Source organism: Synchiropus splendidus, chromosome 1, assembly GCF_027744825.2.
Source record: "Synchiropus splendidus isolate RoL2022-P1 chromosome 1, RoL_Sspl_1.0, whole genome shotgun sequence".
Classification (NCBI taxonomy): Eukaryota; Metazoa; Chordata; class Actinopteri; order Syngnathiformes; family Callionymidae; genus Synchiropus; species Synchiropus splendidus.
Window position 1 is genome coordinate 18778508 of NC_071334.1, and position 20896 is coordinate 18799403.

General features: G+C 41.8%; 1 protein-coding gene across 1 annotated transcript; it reads right to left on the minus strand.

Moving 5' to 3' along the window:
• Window positions 1-2853: 2853 nt before the first annotated feature.
• Window positions 2854-20696, minus strand: oma1 (OMA1 zinc metallopeptidase). Its single transcript, XM_053854377.1, has 8 exons — window positions 20083-20696; window positions 19590-19818; window positions 19270-19443; window positions 18201-18308; window positions 16483-16611; window positions 15653-15727; window positions 15197-15346; window positions 2854-10048 (listed from the first exon to the last, which is right to left on the minus strand). Exons 1-8 carry the CDS (start codon window positions 20406-20408, stop codon window positions 9815-9817), a joined length of 1425 nt encoding a protein of 474 aa, XP_053710352.1. The 5' UTR covers window positions 20409-20696; the 3' UTR covers window positions 2854-9814.
• Window positions 20697-20896: the final 200 nt, after the last annotated feature.

Sequence of the window (20896 nt, forward strand, 5' to 3'; positions counted from 1 at the left end):
CAGTGTGAGGAGATGACATGGATGCTAGCAATGATTCGTCCATCAGTCCTCTTCCCACGCTGACTCACATTGAAGAAGCTGGTCTAACGCAAATGGTTTTTAAATCTGATGTGCCTCTAACTTGACCACACACCTTCACAACAGATGTCGGTCCAGCAATGCCAAAGACTGTGAGCAGCGCCGGGATAACAGAGCTCACGTGACTCACTTCAAAACTTTATTGACACTCGTAGAAGTTTCCTTCGCTCAGGTGTTTTTACCCATAGTTGACCTAAATAAAAAGACCGTCCAACTTTATTGATATTGACAGTCTGTCAATAAATGCATGTGAAAAAAATATAATCAAATAACATTAAGCATTTAATATCATGGCATATTCAAACATTTTTCCTAGTTTCTCTTTGTTTTATTTTGTTAAAGTAACTTAACGCCCCTTACAACTGTCATAGTACATAATGTGGCCCCATAGGAAATTTGAGTTGCCCTCCCCAGCCCCACATTAATTCCCATTTCCCTCATCAATTCCATGAGCACAATCTGAATACACAAGTGTTCTGATCTGGGAATAAATCTTGCTTCAATGGGAACTGAACTACTCAATGATGCCCCATATTGTCACACTGAGCAAACGTTGTTAGCAGTGTAGAAGAAGAAACTACTACTTCCTCGAGGCTTTTGTTTTAAAATAAATAAATGCTCTGCCTTATTTTAATCTCTGGTCCATACTGTTTTGAAATGAAAATCCCTCCAATGTTGATAGCAGATCTGTTTTTCGGTGCAGTTGAAGCAGCAAACTCAGGTGTGGCACATACAGTACCTCTGCAGTAGGCGGGACTCTGACCAGGTTGACAATCTGCAAAATGTGCCGCTCTGAATCCATAAGCAGAATTTATTCTGAGTAGAGAGCCATTAAAAGGTAGCTACAGCAAACTAGGAATCTGACTAGAAAATAGGAGGAATTTGTCAATACAATGGACACAACTATTGAGATAAATCCTGGATCAACTTTAAAGGTTTTTTTTACTTGTTTGGAAAATGTACTTTTATTTACTGACATTTTCTGGCTCCAGCAAAGAAAGACTAGAGAGAATATTGTTATATTGTTTCATGAATGGAGCAATGTTTTTTTTTTTTTTGGAGGAGTTCCTGGTCCACTGATCACACTGATGCACAAGACACGTGGCAGCTAGGACGATAACAACAACAACAAACATGGAGGAATCCCTGAACAAAAGCAAACAAAAGCCTGTTTCTGTTTGCTTTTGTTCAGGGAGGTTTTTCGCTACACAATGGCCAGGGTTTCCACTAATCTGAATGGACTTGAAATTCTTACAAAATTGAAATACTTATACAAATATTTTCAAGACATTAAAAGAGCTTTAGTTTAAATAAATAACAATAAATATTATTATCATTAATCTAATGTGTTAGATTAATAAATAAAAAGAAATAAATCTGCAGTTTCCAAGTTTTATATATATATATATATTTGATGGAATGCACAACCAATGGAGGATGCTCTAACCTCGCTTGATCCTCAGGAAGTTTATTAAGTACTTTTACAATCTGGTGGAGTAATACAAAGCGTGGGGTGAAGAAGGAAGGGGAGAAAGTGCAAACCTATTTTAGACCAAGATTAAGCGGAGCTCTGTTGAAATAGAAACTCTGGCCAACCAAGTTAAGATCTGGGGGATTATGAAATACTTTTATTAAGCCAGAAGGAGAATCCTCAGAACCTCACAATACCAGTGCGAGCGAAGGGTGGGAGAATAAGCGGTCGATGCATGTGCCACAGAGAAAGCTTTTGTACTGACATTTCTCCACAGACTCATCCGTCTCCCCAATCAGGTCAGCTAAATAAAGTCCATGGTTTTAGCGCAATATCTGCTGGCCTACACTGAATCGCACAACACGCAGCAGTGCTGCCAAAACTCTGCCATCCCTGAAGCGCCGATGTTGGGCCTGAAACATCCAGTAGCAGGTTAGTTTGGTTCCTGCAGCAGCTGCAGCCTGCTGGGAGCAGGAGGAGCACTGAACCACCTGCTTATTGATCAGTTAAAAGATAAGGCTTGCTGCAGATAAGCATCTGTTGCCAGGGTAGTGTGTGTGTGTGTGCGTTTCCCTGCCTTTTCTCAGTCCCTTAGGATGCACATCAAAGAGCGCAGTCTGTCCGTGTGTGTTTGAGATGTGAGGTGACATTACAGTTAATGATCAGGGACACAAAAGAACTCATATATTACTGTTGCTTTCTTCCTCCATTTCTCTCTAGACACTACACATCAGTAATTTGTCCTTCACACGGTGGAGGTGGAAAACATATTTGAAACCATGGCAACAACAGAGTTGAGTTTAACCTGAGTTGATGGACAGAGCTATGAGGAAAAAAAGGATCATATCCACTATCTCCACATTGGTTGACATCTGCAATGATAACAACCACCAGTTAAATTGCCACATAGACCTGCTGCACTCCCTTCCCTTCTCATGGAAATGGACTAGTCCATCTCCGTGGTAGTGAATCAACCCTGCTGGCACAGCTGGGAGGAAATAAAGCGCAGTGGCAAAAATGAAGGGTTGAGATGATAGTAAAACTTTTGTCTGTACATGGATGTGGAGCCAGGCCTCGGGTTCCACATTTGACGTGTGCGGGTAAATGAATGGTCGTGCAATGCAACTTCAGAGAGCCACTTTTGTAAGTGAACTGTTTGTTGACTCCTATAGATGAAAGAAGACAGAAGGTTCATTACTGGTATGAGGATCTTCCTCCTCATTGGCCGGCGGAGGTCTTTCACACTGCATTGTTTTAACTTGATGAATCCCTCAACAAACCCACTGACTGTTCTCCTTCCTGGGTTCTTCTGTTTAAGGGTGAAGCTGACTATAAAGCAGACCTCTGTGAAGCTACGATGGGTTTGCAATAGTATAATCTCTTATCATGTCTGATTTTATGGTCGTAGCAGCAGGAACTACAAGTTTACTTGAAAAGATATGCAGAAAACTGTCGAGAGAATTCTTGTTTTGAGTGAAAGACACATTTAGAAAGGGATCTATCACACGAGCTTCTAACAATAATGATAATAAAAAAAAGAGTTTTAAATATTTGTTATACCATCAGTATATAACAAGCTTATTTTAGAGTTGAGTCTTTCAACCCTGCTTACATAATATGAGTGGCCATCATAGTAAGTACTCATTCAGTCAACATATACAATACATAGCCAGCATAAGTAAAAATGTTTACTGTAGAAATTTCACATAAGTAAAACATATATTTTTTATACACAACATGATCATTTCAGCACGTCACTATCCTCCTTTTCATTTGCCATTTTTACTTTTCAATTTCCTTTTCAAAGTTCACAAAGATACAGCACAGACATTTTTCACAAATTAATTTCACATTCTATAGTATTCCCGACAACTTTCCTGCAAGTGATGTGCTCCAGAGTTGAACAGCATTTAATTATGGTCAGTCACAAGGGTCTAGAATAAAGTTAATGCTATAAAACTCGGCCAACAGCGCCAGCATTAGCGTCTCCTCTGATGTGACGCTGTGTTCCCGCCAGCTGTAAGCTGGAATTAGACTGTCAAATTTACAACATGTCACAAAAACAAACATACAAGGATTAATGTGATTCTTCTTCTAATGTATTCCACTCTTATGGTAGTAGGAAGCTGTGAGTTGACAGGCTCCCTATCAGAGTACCACACATGCAGGCTACCCTCCTCACCCCATACACCCATGTAATTGATGAGTATTTACACAAACAGAACCCACTGTAACAATATAAATTGCATTACACACTACTGTCTTCCAACTTGGGCAACGTGGGTACATATAAGTAGGTGGCCGTCTGACCAAGAGGATACATCTGGCCCAGATGCGGGCGAGATGTGTACTCAGGGATCCGTTCTGGATATGGGCCACATCCAGTGCAGGTCCGATCGCAGTATCCAAAATGGATGGTCAGTTAAGATGGCTAATACCTCCATGGTATAGAACAAATATAACACTGAGCTGAGGAGTTCGCCAAATCACGAGAACCAGGTGTGGTTCGAACAGAACCACAGACGGGAGGACTGGACCTCGTGTTGCACATTCATGCTGCAAACCCTTCAGTGATCACTGCAGGTTGCGCTACGGTTGGAAAAAACGTGTGGTTTGTTTACACATATTTCATGGTTTATCTTGTGTTTAATATGAAGTGTCTGATATTGAATAGACATTCTATGGCACGTTTTCCTCATGAGTGGCCAAACATATGTCTGAAGTTAATCCAGGCATAATTGTGTCAAGATTATCTTTTTTTTTTGTCCATATTGTGACACTGTCCTGACACAATGGCTAGTCACATATACTGTTACATAAGTCTATGACTATTTTGTTTGTTTTGAAACTGATCGATTTTAAACGTGTTACATTATGGACCAATAAAATGAAAACCTTTCAGTGTTTTTAATGAAGCATGGCATTGAAATTATTTCACTATTTGAATAATGGTTGATCACAACTCAGATGTTATTGGGTCACTGGAATGTGTAGCAAGGAGAATCTTCTTCAGCTCACCCTTATTTATTTATTTTGAAAGGCGCAAACCCTACGTCTAGTGGCGCATGTGCATGCTGTATTCACATCTGTCCACTACAGAGATTCCTATCTGATCACACGGCAAGCACATTGCGCAATCCACTATGCTTGACATCCTAACTTCGTCCAGGCAAACGTGTTACTGTGGATGGCAGGGATGACCAGCCAGCTACAGCGGCGTGAACTCAAGTGACATGTTTCGCATGAAGACTTGGTTATAAACATGGCTGACAACACAAAGTAAATTGATAACGAAACCTGTATTTTTTCCCAAGTCAATATACTTTGTCGTCATATTAATTATTTTTATACACAGCAATGACAAAGTGATTTCCGTCTCTTGGGCCACATGGAAATATAAAGACCACAGTGAGGAAATGCAAGTCAGGTCTCCCCACCTGAGATGAAATCAGTGGATTATTAACTCAAAATGGACTTTGCATGCCCGCGTCCTTGAGTAAACCAGCGCTGCGACATCCCTCTATTGGTTTTTATGATCCTTTACAACAAGTTCTTATTCCCTCAGATACCGAACATCAGCAGAGTACAGACTGATTGAAAGCATTTCATCTCATTTCCCCATCCTCACATCCCTCTCTGCTTCTGCAATCTCCTTTCCCTTGTTCCCTTCATTAGACGGCACCACGGCTTGTAAGAAAGACTGGTGAGGAGGCTGGTTATTCAAATTCAAATCAACACAGACAGACGGGCAGATGTGAAGAGCGCTACAAAGCTTGTACCTGACGTTCGTATTAATGTGATTCCACTGCCAGGGATGGGATCGATGCAGTCAGATGAGGAACTGTGTTAACATCCTAATCTCTAATAGCATCAGAGTAGACAGACTATAAAAACCTCTGGTAGTTCAACCATGAACACACACTCCTGCGCGCACAGGCAGCGATCGAGATGATAAGAAAGACGGACAGCACACAAGAAGCCATTAGAGGAAGACTTGTGTTGAAGGAGAATACTGTGATAGCCTCCGTGACCCTGTGAAAGACTCCCGCTTTGCTGCTTCTCATACATTTATGCTTCCCAGGTGGAGGTGTTGACTTACCTGCAATGTAACATGTTTCATTGTCGGCGGCAAAACACTCACTTTAGGTCGGTGCGTATAAATAACAGCCTGTGCTTTATTCAAATACGACTCTCTGCTCCACGCACATTGTTTCCCTAATGAACACCTTATGAGGTCTGACTTCCTCCACTCCAGGATTGTTTATGTAAAGCACAAGATGTTTATCACGCAGACAGGGCTACATCAGAGGAGAACACTTGTTGTCAAGAAAGGAATATTTTACCCTTCAGGTGCGTGGATTTTCATGTGCATACAAAAGTTGTTTTAGATAGTTGGAGAAAATTGCTACATCAATAGAAAGCTGTGTAGCAACAACTCATCTCCCTCGGGCAGAGTATTGTGCTCCGTAACTGAGCCCTTATTTACATACAATGCAGACCAGCGAGCTTGACAGCATGTGCCGGAGAAAATAATGATCCGAGTACAAAAACGACAACTTGACACTGCGGTTTCGACATTATCTTTTTAAACAGACAATTGTTTTCAGTTACTGATCCATCACTGTAATGGTGTTGATATGGGAATCAGGTGAAGCCTCACGCAGGTGGACACCCTCAAAGATTCAACGAGAAGCTGGGTGCATTTGTAGCATCTTACTTAAACACTTCTATGCCTCTTGCACTGTTATTTGTTGGCTCAAGGATAGAATCCTTTCAGACGACTATATTACAGAGGCTCTATTGGTAGAACTTGTCTTTGGAGATCAGCAACCTTAATGTGCGATGTGACGTGGATGTGACACCCACCCATTTTCAGTCTTAAAATGTATAAAGATTATCTCTACATTTTAATGACTGGTTGTCTTTAAACAGGTGCCCCATGAGCAGGGAAAAGGTCACCGCTTGTCCTATCAAGCTGGGATACACCCCAGAAATTATTTATTTTCTTTTATTATTTAGAGAACTCACTTGAAAACACATTTTACTCTTCTATTTTTCATGTCACAAATTGAAAGTTCATCTGTAAAGCCTGTTTTGCCCATCAAATTCTCAACAAATATTGGTTACTTTTTCAACCAGCATTCAGCCAAAAGCCATGTTTCAAAACAAAGTGCACTTTTTGTTTCTTTATCAGAACATGGTAGTGCTCTACTCTTGGTTACAGGTCTGACACAAGTTTCAGTTTTGATTTAGAGAAGGAACGTGTATTTTTCTCAATTTATCAGCACCAAGCAAAATACTGTGCATCACGAAGCGTGCAGGAGTTGAGAAGGTAGAGACATTCTCCAGGTCATTGAGGGGATATTTCTAAACCGCGGTGGCAAATTAAATTCAGTTCCAGACTTAAAAAGTGTGATCAAAGTTCGACACAGGCAAAAGAGAAGGAAACACATTCTTCATTCCTCAATATGCCACATACCTTTAAAAGATTCCAAATCCAATTTGATCTCATTACTAAACCTCGGGAGAACTTCTGTCTCTTCCTGCAGACACAAGCTGAGAGACGTGCATGTGTGCGAGAGTGAGACAGCATCTGTAATTACCCAGGTAACCACAGCCAGATGCTCCATCACTCCAGCTATGGCAGTGATTAAAAGCACTAAAATATTCATTTCAATCAGACACCCACATGCCACATGTATAATTAATGCACAGTAACGGAAACTTCCACCACATTTTCATCACCATATTCCCTCTCTGCTGTAGAAGGCAGCTGCGGCTGGATGTGTCTAAGTTTGGATGCAGGAAAGACACAAGCATTGTGGAGCAACAACCCAAAGGGAGGTCAGGCGGGGCAGCAGACGGCGTTGTGGGACCTCATTCAGCCACCTACACAGCAGATGCGCTGGGCTGCTCTCGCGCTGCCCTGGCACTCTGTGGGAGTGTATTTGTCAGGGAAACAGCGTCTCGCTTTTGCCATCGATCAAGCATTCTGCATCATCTGTTGTGGGTGTTTCTTCCTCTACAGCGTCTTCTTCTCGCTCAAATACCTGTGAGCGCTTGGTGGAGGTGTTAGAAGCAGCCGGAGTCTCCGGTGGGAGAGGAGGGAATACAAACACAGAACAGTCCCAGACTTTGGGTGAAGTTATAGACACAAAGTCACTTCATGAAGGAGAGCTGGTGCGCCTCAGGCTATGCAGAGAAGCGCAGATGGAGCCTCTGATACGCTAGTTGAAGGACAACATGATACAGACAGGATGCTTGATTTTGATGCATAGCCCTGTGTTCTATCAACTTTTGCTGAGTCAAGTCTATTTCTAGACTCTTTACATTTGACGAGTCAACATCTTTGCGGGTTCTTGGTGGGTAAAAATGACTCTCCATGATCAGTGTCTGATGCTGCAGGTTCCTCCACGAACTGAGTAGAAAGCTGACCTTTTTAACAGGGCAGATAAAACACTAGAATGATCATTGTGCAGTGTAAAATATAGTGCAGAAATGGAAAAAGCTTTTTTTGAAAGGTTGTAACCCACGTCTGAGTAAATACACGTCACAACTACCAGGTGACCGATGAGCCACCATGAGACTTGTGTCAAAAGAGGGGAGGCTCACCATCTAGTGGAGCTCTTGATGATCTTGTGTACTTTACCACAGGTCAAAAAACCTCACCAATACATTTTTAACAAGAGGACAGGATAGCGAAAAAAACGTCTCAACAGTTCTCCAGCCTCTTTTCTTTTTCCTCTCAACTTAACTCTCACTGATGCAATGCTCAGTTGGTGCATTTGCCATTTCATGTTACTGCAAGCGATTCTGTACATTACTTAGAGTCTCACACAAAGTAGTCCTCTGTTGTTTCCCAAATAAAACCTGTAGAATTCATATTTAGAAAATGAAAATATCAATACATCCCAAAAACAATGAATTATTTAACTCATTTTCAGGTGGGCTACACTGTGTTTGTTCAGGAAACATTGAGTGCTGATTCTTAAAATTTAAGTTGCCATTTCCAGATGGTAATTCTCAGCAAGCCAGGTTCTTGAAGAGGCTGCCTCAGGTGGGAAACACAGCTGAAGCTAGTTTATTAACACCACATCTCTTTGTCTGGTTCTAACAGAGCTAAGACAAACTTGGCAAATATAATATGTATGTTAATAAGTATTTTAAAGGTGTATAAAATAAAAAAGCTAGATGTATGTTGTGAGACCACACACACACACATGGTTGTTGGGATTAGTGGAAAACCACTTTCCTCTCAACACTGAGCGTCTCTTTGTAGTTGACAGTGAAACCACAAATAAAAAAGATTTGTCAGCATTTTTGTGGGAGGATGAGGTCCTTCTGGTTAACAAGGAAAGTTTGACAATGCAACAAACCAGCTCATTCTAAACTAAGCATCCTTGGAGTGCATGAGCACAGGGGATTAGAACAACAGAAATTACCATCTCATGGGTGGAAATGCCAACAGCGCACATATAAAGTGCTTGCTGTTAGCATGTGCTGATGAATAATGCACATATTAATCGCATGCTGCATCCTTTGTAATTTATTCAGTGCCATCTATTCAAGGTTACCGAATCATAATGACAGGAGAGAATTAGCTGCAAAGGAAGTTGTGCAAGTCGCTGGAAGCTGCTTATCTATAAGAGGAAGATCCAAGTCCGACAGAGTACACACATCAAGTCGCATTTCATTTCATAGAGTCACATATGAAGGTTTAACTGAGTAAGCTGCACTTCACCATGTTACCATAATATAGAATCTGTTTAGCCGTTTCTGGTTGTTGTGTTTCCTGTGGCAGACGTCTAAATTTAGCCCTTGAGGTTTTCCAGCGGCGCAGATGGCTGCTCCACATCCCAAAACAGATCCTTGTCTGCTGAGACTCACCCTCAACTCCAGTGAAATTTCATGGACACTTAGACAACAGCCTCAGCCAAGGTGAAATCCCCACATTTCCCAGATGACAAATTGTAAGAACGCTAAGATGAGGAACACGGCAGTGACAGTTCAGGGCTGTTGTCACTTCCTTTACTGGGGGATATTTCTGACCGAGTGTAGAGTGGACATTTGCACAATGTTCCATCAGCCAAGTCCAAAATTGCTTGATGTTTATCGGCTCTAAAAAGCTTTTCCACATGTTTTTCCCCGAGATTAAAGTTGATGTCACGTCATACTGATAATTCAAAGTCAAGAGTTATTGTACCAAAAGTATGTGATGTTGATTTTATCAGCCATCAATTTCAAATGAATTATCAATTAATTCTCCTATTCAACTGTGACATTTACCCTTTTAGAAGCCTCTACTGGAAGCATATTTGGGTTGTTTGGAGCTGCAGACAGTCCAGCAGGTTCTTGATGAAGGGACATGACCTTTTGTAGCCCCTCCCCCTTAGGCTCCTTGGAGGTTTCTAGTAGCGCTTGGACGCGCTTGGAAAAGATGAGACGGGGATCTGCGGCAGGAAGTGCAGGACAGACGCAGCTTTCTCTCAACTCCAGGGCCTGGAGAGAAAATGAAATGAGCCAAATTTGAAAAACCCAATATAAACAAAAGCAAATTATGTGGAAAGGGAGTTTCGATTTAGACAGTGAATGAACGGTTGAAAATACAGACACTGCGAATGGAAGCAATGAGGGCCCTGCAGAGGAAACAAAAATCTCATTAGATATTAAAAGGTCTCAAAGCTTAGACAAACAGCTGGGGAGAGGTAACTCAGAGCAAAGTTATGAACCTTGTTTGTTTCTGTGACCCCAGAGGGTCAGCTCAGCTGCAGCCAAGTGTTCCACCCTGGGCTTTTACAGCTTCTATGGGGCAATTTCTTTCCCCTGTAAAACGTTTCATGCCGTTTTCACACATTAATGAAGACGTAAGAATCGCGCCATGACAGCGAGACATCAAAAGAGCAAAAGAAAAACACATTCAGGGAAGCAAGCGTAAATACCTGTAGAAGGTCAAAATGAGTTGAATTCATGGAGCTACAACTCTCCTGGATGTCAATAATACAAATTAATTCAGCAGGGAAACAGGATGGACACAGAGGGAGGAGAAGACTGTGAGCAACTGTAGGACTCTCACAGTGCCACACCATACTCTAAAAACCATTTCTTGTCTCTTTGCACGCTGCTTTGTACCAGCGTGGACATCTGCAGCCACATGTGGGAAAGGTGCATGTTAAAATACACCCAGAGACACTTTTAAATCTGTTATTATGAACAACATATGAAGACGGTTGGGAAAAGATTCAGATGGTATGTTGATGTTAGAATTTGTGTCACATCATTGACTACACATATTTGATACCTAAAGCCAGACCAAAGCAGGGTACCCAAGTACACGCTGCTGTCAACTTCCTGAGCTCCAGCATGTTTACACAGCTCAGAGTATATTAACCTTTGTTTGTCATTTGACTCCAATTCCAAAGTAACGACTCAGATGTGCTCGGCAACAAGTTCTCAGTGATGGCAGACTAAAGCCTTCAGTTGACACAAGACATTGGATTTCTTCAATATAAAACAGGGCTTGGGTTAAACTCAAAAGCAAAGTCTTCTCTGAGCCTCTGCAGCATATCACCATGCGTATATTTCCAAGCATAACAAAGACAGTAGCTATGTGATCACTGCTGGGGTACAGTGACTGTTCTCTTCTACAATTGAATCATTTGCCCATTAACGCGACCACCTGCTCACATTCACCTGCAAAGTAATTAAAACTTCAGCCCTCGGGCCATTCTTTGGTCCAACCTGTTGATGTGAATCGGGAAGTCAGCTTTGATATGGGAATCAGAGCCTGTTTCACTCATTATATAAAGTCTCTCCAGTCCTGCCAACGCTTACTGCAGTGCCCTCAGATCTTTACCATCGGTAACATGCTTCAGACAGAGGTCAAGTCTCAGCAGTTGTTGAAGCAGAGCGGCCGACTGGTGCTACATTGAATTGAGACCTGAAAAGTCGAGGGGACAACTTATCACCTCTCATTTGTTTTGTAAGTACAAAGTATTCTTCAGGTCACGCAGAGCTATTGTCCTCTTCTTTGTCTGTATCTTTTATACAAATGAACTGCATCAAAATGTCATTTCTACTTTCTAATATTGGCATTTTAAGTCCTGTGATAGTACATTTTGATGTTGTCAAAATCACACTTTCTAGCACAATATTTACTATTGTTATGGTCATATATGTTGCTGACAAACAAGACTGCAGTTTTGCTTCCTGCAGAGTGTGGTTGTGGGCGTGGCCAGATGGAGGCTGATTTGCTGGAGTGGAGACATCTTTAAGTACCTGTTGCTGCTGCCTGCTCACTCACTCTCTCTCTTCTCCAACCACTCCCAAGCCAGCAGCAGGTGTTGTTCTGTGGTCCCTGTGATGATTCTTTTGTGTGTTGCTCACTGTTAGTACTCAGAGTCTCATTTTGTCCCTTTTTGTCTTTGCATTTTGTTTGTGTTAAATCTCTCTATTTAAGTTCAAACATCCTGAGTTTAGTGGTATGTGAAGAACTTTTGTTTGCTCTTTGTAACGTAAAGTAGTCATCTTCACATCCATTAAGTTTCACTGAGAGTTTTGTTTAACAACCAAGTGACTCGAGAGGGAGGGGACATTTATGGATTATCTCTTTTACTTTGTGTTGTATTCAAACGGTTACTCTGTGTCAGCATTGAATAAATCTGTGTTAAATCTCCCCTTCTTTGCTGCTAGAGCGCTTGGAGAATGAAGACAATCATGTTCCACCTTCCCCTAGACTGGGGACATAAAACTATGTACTAGACAGTTGGAGGATTCCCTAACTTCCCCTTCCCCCAACGTCCTCTCCGATTTCTGAGCTCTGATGAGATCTTCCACAACTGCTAATGCAAAATAATAATAATAATAATAATAATAATTTTGACACATCCCCATCATCCTCCCTACCAATCTCCCCTCCCTACTGATGGTAGACCTGCACCATCTCTGCATAATTCCAGTCCACGTGTGCAATGGAGAACTGCAGTGAACCAGCTGGTACTGATTATTAGTTGTCATTGTTATCAGGTTACTCACAGGGCAGCTTTTATTACTGCCATAAAAAGTCTTAAAACATCCTTATGAACATATCATTCTGCTTGACACCTACTGTAAAGTCCATCCGAATTCACTGTGAAATGCCTTTCTATTGTCACCTCCTGTCAGCGTGACGCATACCAAGGCACTCCTCAGGCACTTTGTCTCAGCATAACTCGCCGGTGTTCCCACACACACGATCACACACATACTCTCTATTCAACAGGCTTTTCCTCTCCCATTAGATGTGGTCTTAATGTGCTTTGCTTAGGATGATGAGTGCACTACTGGAGGCAAAGTGCCCTTGGAGGATGTGGGTTAAGTAGCCTGATGCGGCGACCTTTTTACAGCATTTAAAATGTCACATTACTGCCACTCAGGTTTACCTGAGTGGGCTTACCTCTAACCATGTCTCAACTGATGGATCCACAGTGGATATTCAAGACCATCAACTTTGATGGTTCAGTGTTTGGCAGTGAAATGCATGACACTGATGACTTCTTTGATTATGAAAGCCTCCACTCGTGGTTCCTCACAGCAAACATCAGCGCTGCAGAGTTAAACCCCCTGGGATTGGCTTGGCCTTGTCACAGAATGCTTTAAGGTATAAACAGCGGCAGATAATTAGAGCGACTAAGTGCGAACGTGTCGTGCTGGCGAGTTCACGCTGCTCAGTGCTTGAGGGTGACAAACCTGATCAGCAAACACAAAACCTTCTGCAATAGTTGGGGTTGACACTCACATTCAACATAACTCTATGTTGAATGAGGCTCGTTCTGCATCTTAGCACTGAATGTGTAATGGTGATATTTCATGAGGAAGAGGAATGTAAATCCTCAGACCATGCGAAAGACTAGTTTGAAACATATACATCAGACACTGGTACCTACACACCCATTCACTAAACCACAGGAATGCACCATTTCACTGCCTTTTGATTCCACCACAGCATTCATCAGGAGTATCTAGAGGTCAGTCAACCACCTGGGGTTCATTCAACAACCTTGCAGGAACAAACGCACCACACACACGCAGGCAATGGACAATTAGCTTCTTTGCCATCTGCTCATCTTTAGGGCTAGAAGCGTGTGACAGCGCACCTAAAATTCTTCCCATGCTCAAGGTGAAAGTGGCACAGATAACCACACCGATAGGCACGCACACACAGCAGATGCAACAACTGTGTTGCGGCCACAGGAGTTTGGGCTCTAACTGCTTCTTGATTTCCTTCTAGCCGGAAGACACCATTGATTGCCACAGTGCAGCAACGCCGTGTGAGCCGGTGGGATCGAGCAGCTTCCTTTCAGGTCCTGCGCTCCAGGCCTCCCAAACACAAAGTTACTCAGCAGATACTGGAGCTTCTGCATGACAATTACTTTTGCCTGTGACTCTCACATCTGTTTTCTCTCGTCCCTCAGCGACTCTGCACCGGGAAAGATAGCTCTCCAGACGATTCATTAGACAACTCTTAAAAATCTCCCTGAGCAACAAACACAACATTTTAGCGTCAGTTCACACCGGGATCAAAGTTTGTTATCTCAACAGTAAAGCACACTTTGTGTTGACAGCAGTGTAGGAAAGGTGGTGTCCAACTCCCATGGGCGCTCACTCATATGGCTTTAACGTCATATCAGCATCTACATAACAGTTCTCTTGGAACTATCAACACTGTGTTGCTCCCGAGTGAACTTCATCTTCAAAGCAAAGAAGAGTTCCTTCTCATTTCTCACAACCTCCTGACTGAATTTGAGCTTAGAAGATGTGGATGAGTATTCTTTGTGTTCACCGTATCAGCACAGAAATCTAGAGTTTGACTTATCTCAAGAGTCACAAGTGCTGTTTTCTCATTGACTTGTCTACTCAAATCACGCATGACTGACAATTTTCAAATGCACTTCACTGTTGCAAATACTGTATTTTAATGTTTTGAACCTGTGAATACTCATAGAGAGACCGGGACACTGATGTATAATATAAATGCTAGGTATTATAACAGTAGGACAGGCTGTCTGTCTGTTCAACTATTGTCAAATTCTGGAGGACAACATAGACAAAAGTATGATTAGAGCAGCAAGTAACTTGAACCTTCAGTATGAGGAAGGCATTGCAGTAACAAAAATTATTAATGTGATGTAAAGATCAGAACATTCTTATAGAAATGTGTCACAGAAGGTAACCTAAAACATGAATTATCTCACCCCCTTTGACCATTAAGGACACCTAAGTATTGCACACAAGTCGAGTCAAGACGTCAAAGGTGGTCTTGGTGAGGAAGACTGTGGAAATATACGGTTTACATCCAACTTACAACGCTCTTAAACCTGTGACAGAAAAGCCAAAGTATGAATCATCCTGCCGTGAAAACAGGAGACACCTTTTGTTTGCTTTCACAACCTTACAAAGGTAGGGTGCAATGTAGTACCCCACAAGCTTGACCTCTGTAAACAGTTGCTGTAAACAGTGCTGAATTTGCAGTAGCATATGTCTGACAGAAACTTGTTTTCTCTCATTTCTTACCAATTGTTAGGAGATACATATATATTAAATGGACTAGCGGCAGAGGTACAAACAATCCTCATGCCCCAGCACATTCAAGTGGTGCCTTTGGGTTTTCACCTGTGGTATGAGGCGTTCCAGCTGACTGACTCTGTTTCTGTGCGATGGATGTGTGGACAGCCACTCGGGGACGGTTGGATCTCCTCTCAGCTGGTCTTGGATTTCCATTTGTTGCCAGAACACAGGGCCTGATCGCACATCTGCACATGCCTGGCAGAGGAACACACAACCAGAGGAATTACCAACACACATGCCGAATGTGGCACCTCGCCTCCTCCGCAGATAACGCCAAGTCGTAGATAGTGGTTTACTTTGACAAGTGTGCCACCTAGTGGTGGATGGAATACCACCTACCTTAAAGATAGTTGCTGGATACAAACAAGGAACATGTACATCCTACTACTGTATACTACCCTGCATTAAATGCAAATCCAAGCAGTATAATCTTTTAAACATCATATAACAAGTGGTGTGCAGCTAGAAATGTAACAGCTGCAACAGTCCAACAGGCCATACCTTTGCAGCCAGTTGCAATCCAACCTGATCCGCTTCTGCCTCCAGTTTCCTGCTGTAGGGTCGGTTGAATATCAACTGAAGAGATAAAAGTGCCATCAACACTGGGATCTCCTTCACAGTTTTGACTTTCTCAGATCAACATAAAGCAGATAATGCCATCAGAAGACTGGATGCGGTAATTAAAATGTCAATGTGAAGCAGCAACAACACAACAACCTGTATTTAATCTGAAAAAGGATGGTTTGTTATTTAGTTATACTCACCCTGCTTTCTTTTCAAACTCTGTCTTTAGTTATTTCTGTAGAATGTCAGTATAATTTCCCCTCAAATATCAAATGGTATCTTTCCATTCTTTACACCATATGCATTTTCTAGTCTCCCTGTCATTGTCTTTCTAAGGCACTTCCCATTTATGCCAAAGGCTCTTAAAAGAGTTAATAAAACGGCTCATTTCAGAATGTCTTTGCTAATTCCCATTCCATTTAAATCAGTTTTCACTCTGCTGTTTTTGCTACGGCAGAATGAAAAAAAAATCTTGTAGTTCATGTTGATATCTCTATAGTCAATCGTGTCTTTTTTTCCCAAGACTGCAAATGGTTTCTCTGATAACGTTACCATTCTGTCAGAGCGTTTAATATTCCTACCAATCTGTTTTACTCTAACTCTTGGTATTAAGAGCTTAGTTTGACTCCTCCGCTATCAGACTTTGGTTTTAATAATTCGCTCTTAATAGTTCGCAATACGTTTCAGTCAGAAATGTAATTTAAGGCAACACGGATTCAACAGCAACTTGGAAAGTGGAAAAAGATGATGTCATATGAGTGTGTCACCTCTGTGAGCCTGCCCTGAGCCCACTGACCCAACAGAGCCAGGCTGTCCCGAGGACAAACGGCCCAGATGGCAGTCAGCAAAAGAATGGACAGCAGGTCCAAGATGTGAGACAGGCTGGCTTGTTCCGCCTGCAACAAGACAGCAAAGGGATGAAGAAGGTGACCGTGGAGTAAAGGAAGTAGAAAGGGAGGAAAGTGATGATTAAAAACAGAGAGGAGTGGATGAATCGCGGTAGAATGTTCTTGGGGGGTTAAACAGTAAGCGGGAAACATATTGATCGTTCCCATCTATATTTGAGAGAAACTCCACGCTGTAACAGATTTGGAGGTTTTAACAACCAATTCAAGGGAGCACACCCACTGGGTAATACACTCCATCGATGCTCATTCCCTTCATCTAATTAAAATCTCCTTCAAGCATTTCAACAGAGGACGTTTAAAGTCTTAAAGTATACACTCCTTTATTACGTGCTTTGAACAAAAAGAGTCGGCTTTTAGTTCCAAAGTAAACAGTGTTTGGGGAAGACAAGGCGTCGGGCTAGCGGGACATTGGTCAACCAGCAGGATCACTAAGTGCTGAGGTGATCAGCGAGCCTTCATCACCAGCTGATGCAACCACACAGCAACCTCAGTCATTACTTTACTCCTGAGACAGAGGAGGCTGATGATGAATTGCGTCTGCGTAGCACAGCGTAGGAGAATAACAGCACGCCCTGCAGGAGGTCCGCATTCCAGATTCTAGAAGTGCACCAGTCTTACTGCTCTACTTCTTCATTGTGTGACAAGGGCTTCTGAAGGACCTCGCAACATGCAAATTTCCTCATATTATGAAGTGGGCCTGTCAAATTTCAACTTCTTTGCACAACACATCGATTTACAAACACAAATAATGTTCTTTGGACCACAATGAGCCCAGTTCAATGAAGCCAAACGACCACATTTTATTACCGTGACCAAGTCCTCATTTATGCAACAGTGGCAGCTCAACTACGGTGTTGTGATCAAGTTGTTTCTACAGATTCCATAAGCCATTTATTGAGCATTGGTATTGAGCATAGGTAAGAAAATCGCTGTTTCAACTTGGTGTTTTTTTATCATCATCAATGTGAAATATGTTTGTAAGGGATCCATCATGAAAGCTGGATTGTCACTCAGCATTTAAACTCAGATCTAAAGTCAAGCACATTTTTAAAAAAAAAAACTTGTGATTTGTTTTCGATCACTCACTGTGTATGTACCCAAATGAGCCTCAGCTCAAGAGGAAAAACGTCTGACTTTAAAGAGTCTCATGCCACCAAAAATAACAATGTTGGAATGAAAAGAAGAGCTGGCCACTCAAGTCAGATGAGGGTAGAAACAGTTCAAAGTTGTTTTTAAGAATTATGTTTGGCCTCTTTCAGCGCTGATGAACCTTTGCGCCAATGGAAAACAGCACAAAAGACATTCTGTGACTCCACTACTGCTGTCCTTATGCGCTAAATTACATTAAGCGTTATTCATCATTGCTCTGCTGACATCTAGTGGACAAATTTGTGTATAGCAGGCGAAACCATTGAGCGCCATCAACGAATCACTCCAATATTGACATTATGTTTTGATTTAGCATTGAATGGTATTTCATTTAAGATAGCCTGGTAAATATAAAAATCATAATAGAAGTCAGCACGTTCTTTATCAAACAAAACATGACATAATTCATGCCAGACCCACACACTCACCGAGTGTCCTAATAAGGCATGAGCCATCTCATGGCCGAGGATTATGGTCAGTTGATGGATGTCAGCAACAGCTTCCAACATCCCAGTGAACATGAAGACTTTTCCATTCTGCAGAATAAATATACATTGTTAAGCTATCCAGTTAGTAGGGCTGGGTATGGCTAAGAACCTGACGACGTGACTGAACTACAGTTCTTAAAGTTGCGATTCAATTCATTATCACTTCAGTTTGATTCTCATGCAAATGCTCTGATGTCACTTCAGTAAGAAGTAGAAAGACACAAATAACGAGAGTACCTTTTGACAGTTGTTAAATACAGTATTTATCTCCATGTGAACATGTGTTGCATGTCACCTCACATACTGAGCAACAAAAAAATCTGAAAAGAAAATGTACATGTTTTCGTGCACATACAGTACAGAACACGACAGTTCCGTGTCATGGCAGAAAAACAAAAGTGCATGACTTTCTTGCTTCTTTCAACCTTGCCTAACATTTTTAACATTTCCACATCTAAACAAGGTCCCTTCATTTGTGGCTATATACTAAGTAGTATGCAGGTGGAGATTTTAGTTGAGGAAAAGCAGCTGATGGACATGTTCCCAGCACTTGTCTGAACTGTCAGCTGCTGTTGAGCACTGACATTAGTGGGAACAGACACGTCACGAGTGCCACACAGGATCACTAAGACAAACACAACTAATAGTTAGACAGGATGCTGCAGGATTTATGTTCGCAGTCAGTCCAATCAGTCAAGAATGATTTTGTGTTTAATACTGGGTACCAGGTCTAACCCACTTAATTCACATGTGTGCCATGTAGGGCCCGCACACTTGGCCCAAGTGGACCCATCTGGTGAATAAGTTCAGAGGATTGGCTGAATCAAGTCTTTTAATCAAATTGAGGGAAGGTAGAATGGTAATGCATTGCTGAATCAACTTTCTTTTTACTCACAACTACCAGTTAGACCAGCAATGGCAGTATAGCTTTGTGAGACCTTTATCGTGCTACACATTTCTCAAAACAATAAATATAAATCATAGCACTAAATGGTACTGAACGACTTACCGGGAGAACAAAGGCATTAATTTCTGGACTTTGGACCACATGCACAGTCCAGGAGACATCAGCTATTCCTGGGAAGTCCTTGTTCCTCTGCGACAAATGCTGCACCACCCGCTCCACCACCTGGTGACGAGGGTCTTTTGCCGGTATCAGTAGTTGTTCAAACTCTTGCATGTACTAAAATGTACACACAAAAACAATGAACCAATTAATAGTGTTGTATATTGAACACAAATGCAATTCTTTCATCTTGAACTGCTGTGGAGCTTGAACACCTGTTTCTTTGTCAACACACTAAAGTCAGTACTAGCTGTTTTTCTTACCGCCTCAGAGGTCACTTCTGCCAGCTTTGTGAAGTTCTCCTTGCTAAACACCAAGAGTCGCGTTCGACCTGTCACAGGTGTGTCGTCCAGGTGGGTCAGGAGAAGGAGGACAATGATCACCAGGGTAGCTCCTGTCACTGCTGACAGTTGCCAGCGGCGATGCCAAGCCCATTCCCGCAATAGTTGTCTGCGATTGTCTGGGAGAGCAACCCACCACTTTCTTATACTCCTAGGTGCAGAAACAGATTAGTGTATAGTTTGAGAACCTAACTCAAACTGAACATGAGACTTAGTTTAAGTTATACTCGTGTTTTTGTTCAGAGAATATATAAGGTGATTTGAAATTATTTGTTATATGAAACAGAAATTCCATCCCCATGACGGATTTGATCATAAGATATCAGATTCACACACGTCTATTGAAACAATAGAACACATCCTCTAAACGTAATCATTGAATTCTAGGGAGGAGCTTCTTCTCATATTGTATTACCTGCCCAGGATGATGGCCGTAATCTTCTGCAGCGGTTTCAGCAGCATCCAGATGAGAGGGGCCGGTAGGGCCCTATTATGCGATGAGGTGTGAAATCGAAGTCCAAATGGACCTTGAACAGATCCTGGGGGTACACCATGGCTTATTGCGGACAACACTTTATGGTCACGAATTGGAGTTTTTGAGCAAAAGGAGTTTTTACTGAAGCTGGTTTGGAATTTAGTCTCCTCCAGACAACGGATGGATTGGCTGTGAATCTGGAGAGTTCGTGTCAAGTGTGACCAAAACCCCCGATTCCTACATAATCTCAGACAAAGAACAGACATGGTCCAAAATTTCTAAGACAAAAAAACGTAAATTATTCTTGATAAGAACTTTTTTTTTACTGTTTCATATGGATACCTCCAGATTTGGTGGATAGAAACGATGCCGACAGTACAACCTCAATGTCATCGTCCCTGCTTGACTAGCTCCGTGTCACCACGAATCCAATAGACGTAAAAAATACGCGTCAGATGAGAGATTAAACAATCCAGCAGGAATTAAATCGTAGTTCACAGAGACAACTTGAAATTTTCAACAGAACTTTTTAGACGTTTTAATGCATGCGTTACGAAAAGATGTCCCGCTGAAACACCGTAGGGCTCAAAGGTTCCGCCTTAGTGCTGCATGTGCGTTCATAAACATTAAAACGCATTTTCAATTACATTATATCTAGTTTAATTTTTTATGGTATTTTATTTTTATTCTTAACATATTTAATTGTTGCTGTTGATGGAAGGCGCAATATAAGTAAGAGCCATGTACCAGTGTA

Coding starts and splice junctions, on each gene's coding strand:
- oma1 (XM_053854377.1), bottom strand. CDS start 20,408: ATGTCTGTTCTTTGTCTGAGATTATGTAGGAATCGGGGGTTTTGGTCA. Junction 19,819..20,082: donor ACGGCCATCATCCTGGGCAG/GTAATACAATAT, acceptor TTCTGCACCTAG/GAGTATAAGAAAGTGGTGGG. Junction 15,347..15,652: donor GATTGCAACTGGCTGCAAAG/GTATGGCCTGTT, acceptor TTCCTCTGCCAG/GCATGTGCAGATGTGCGATC.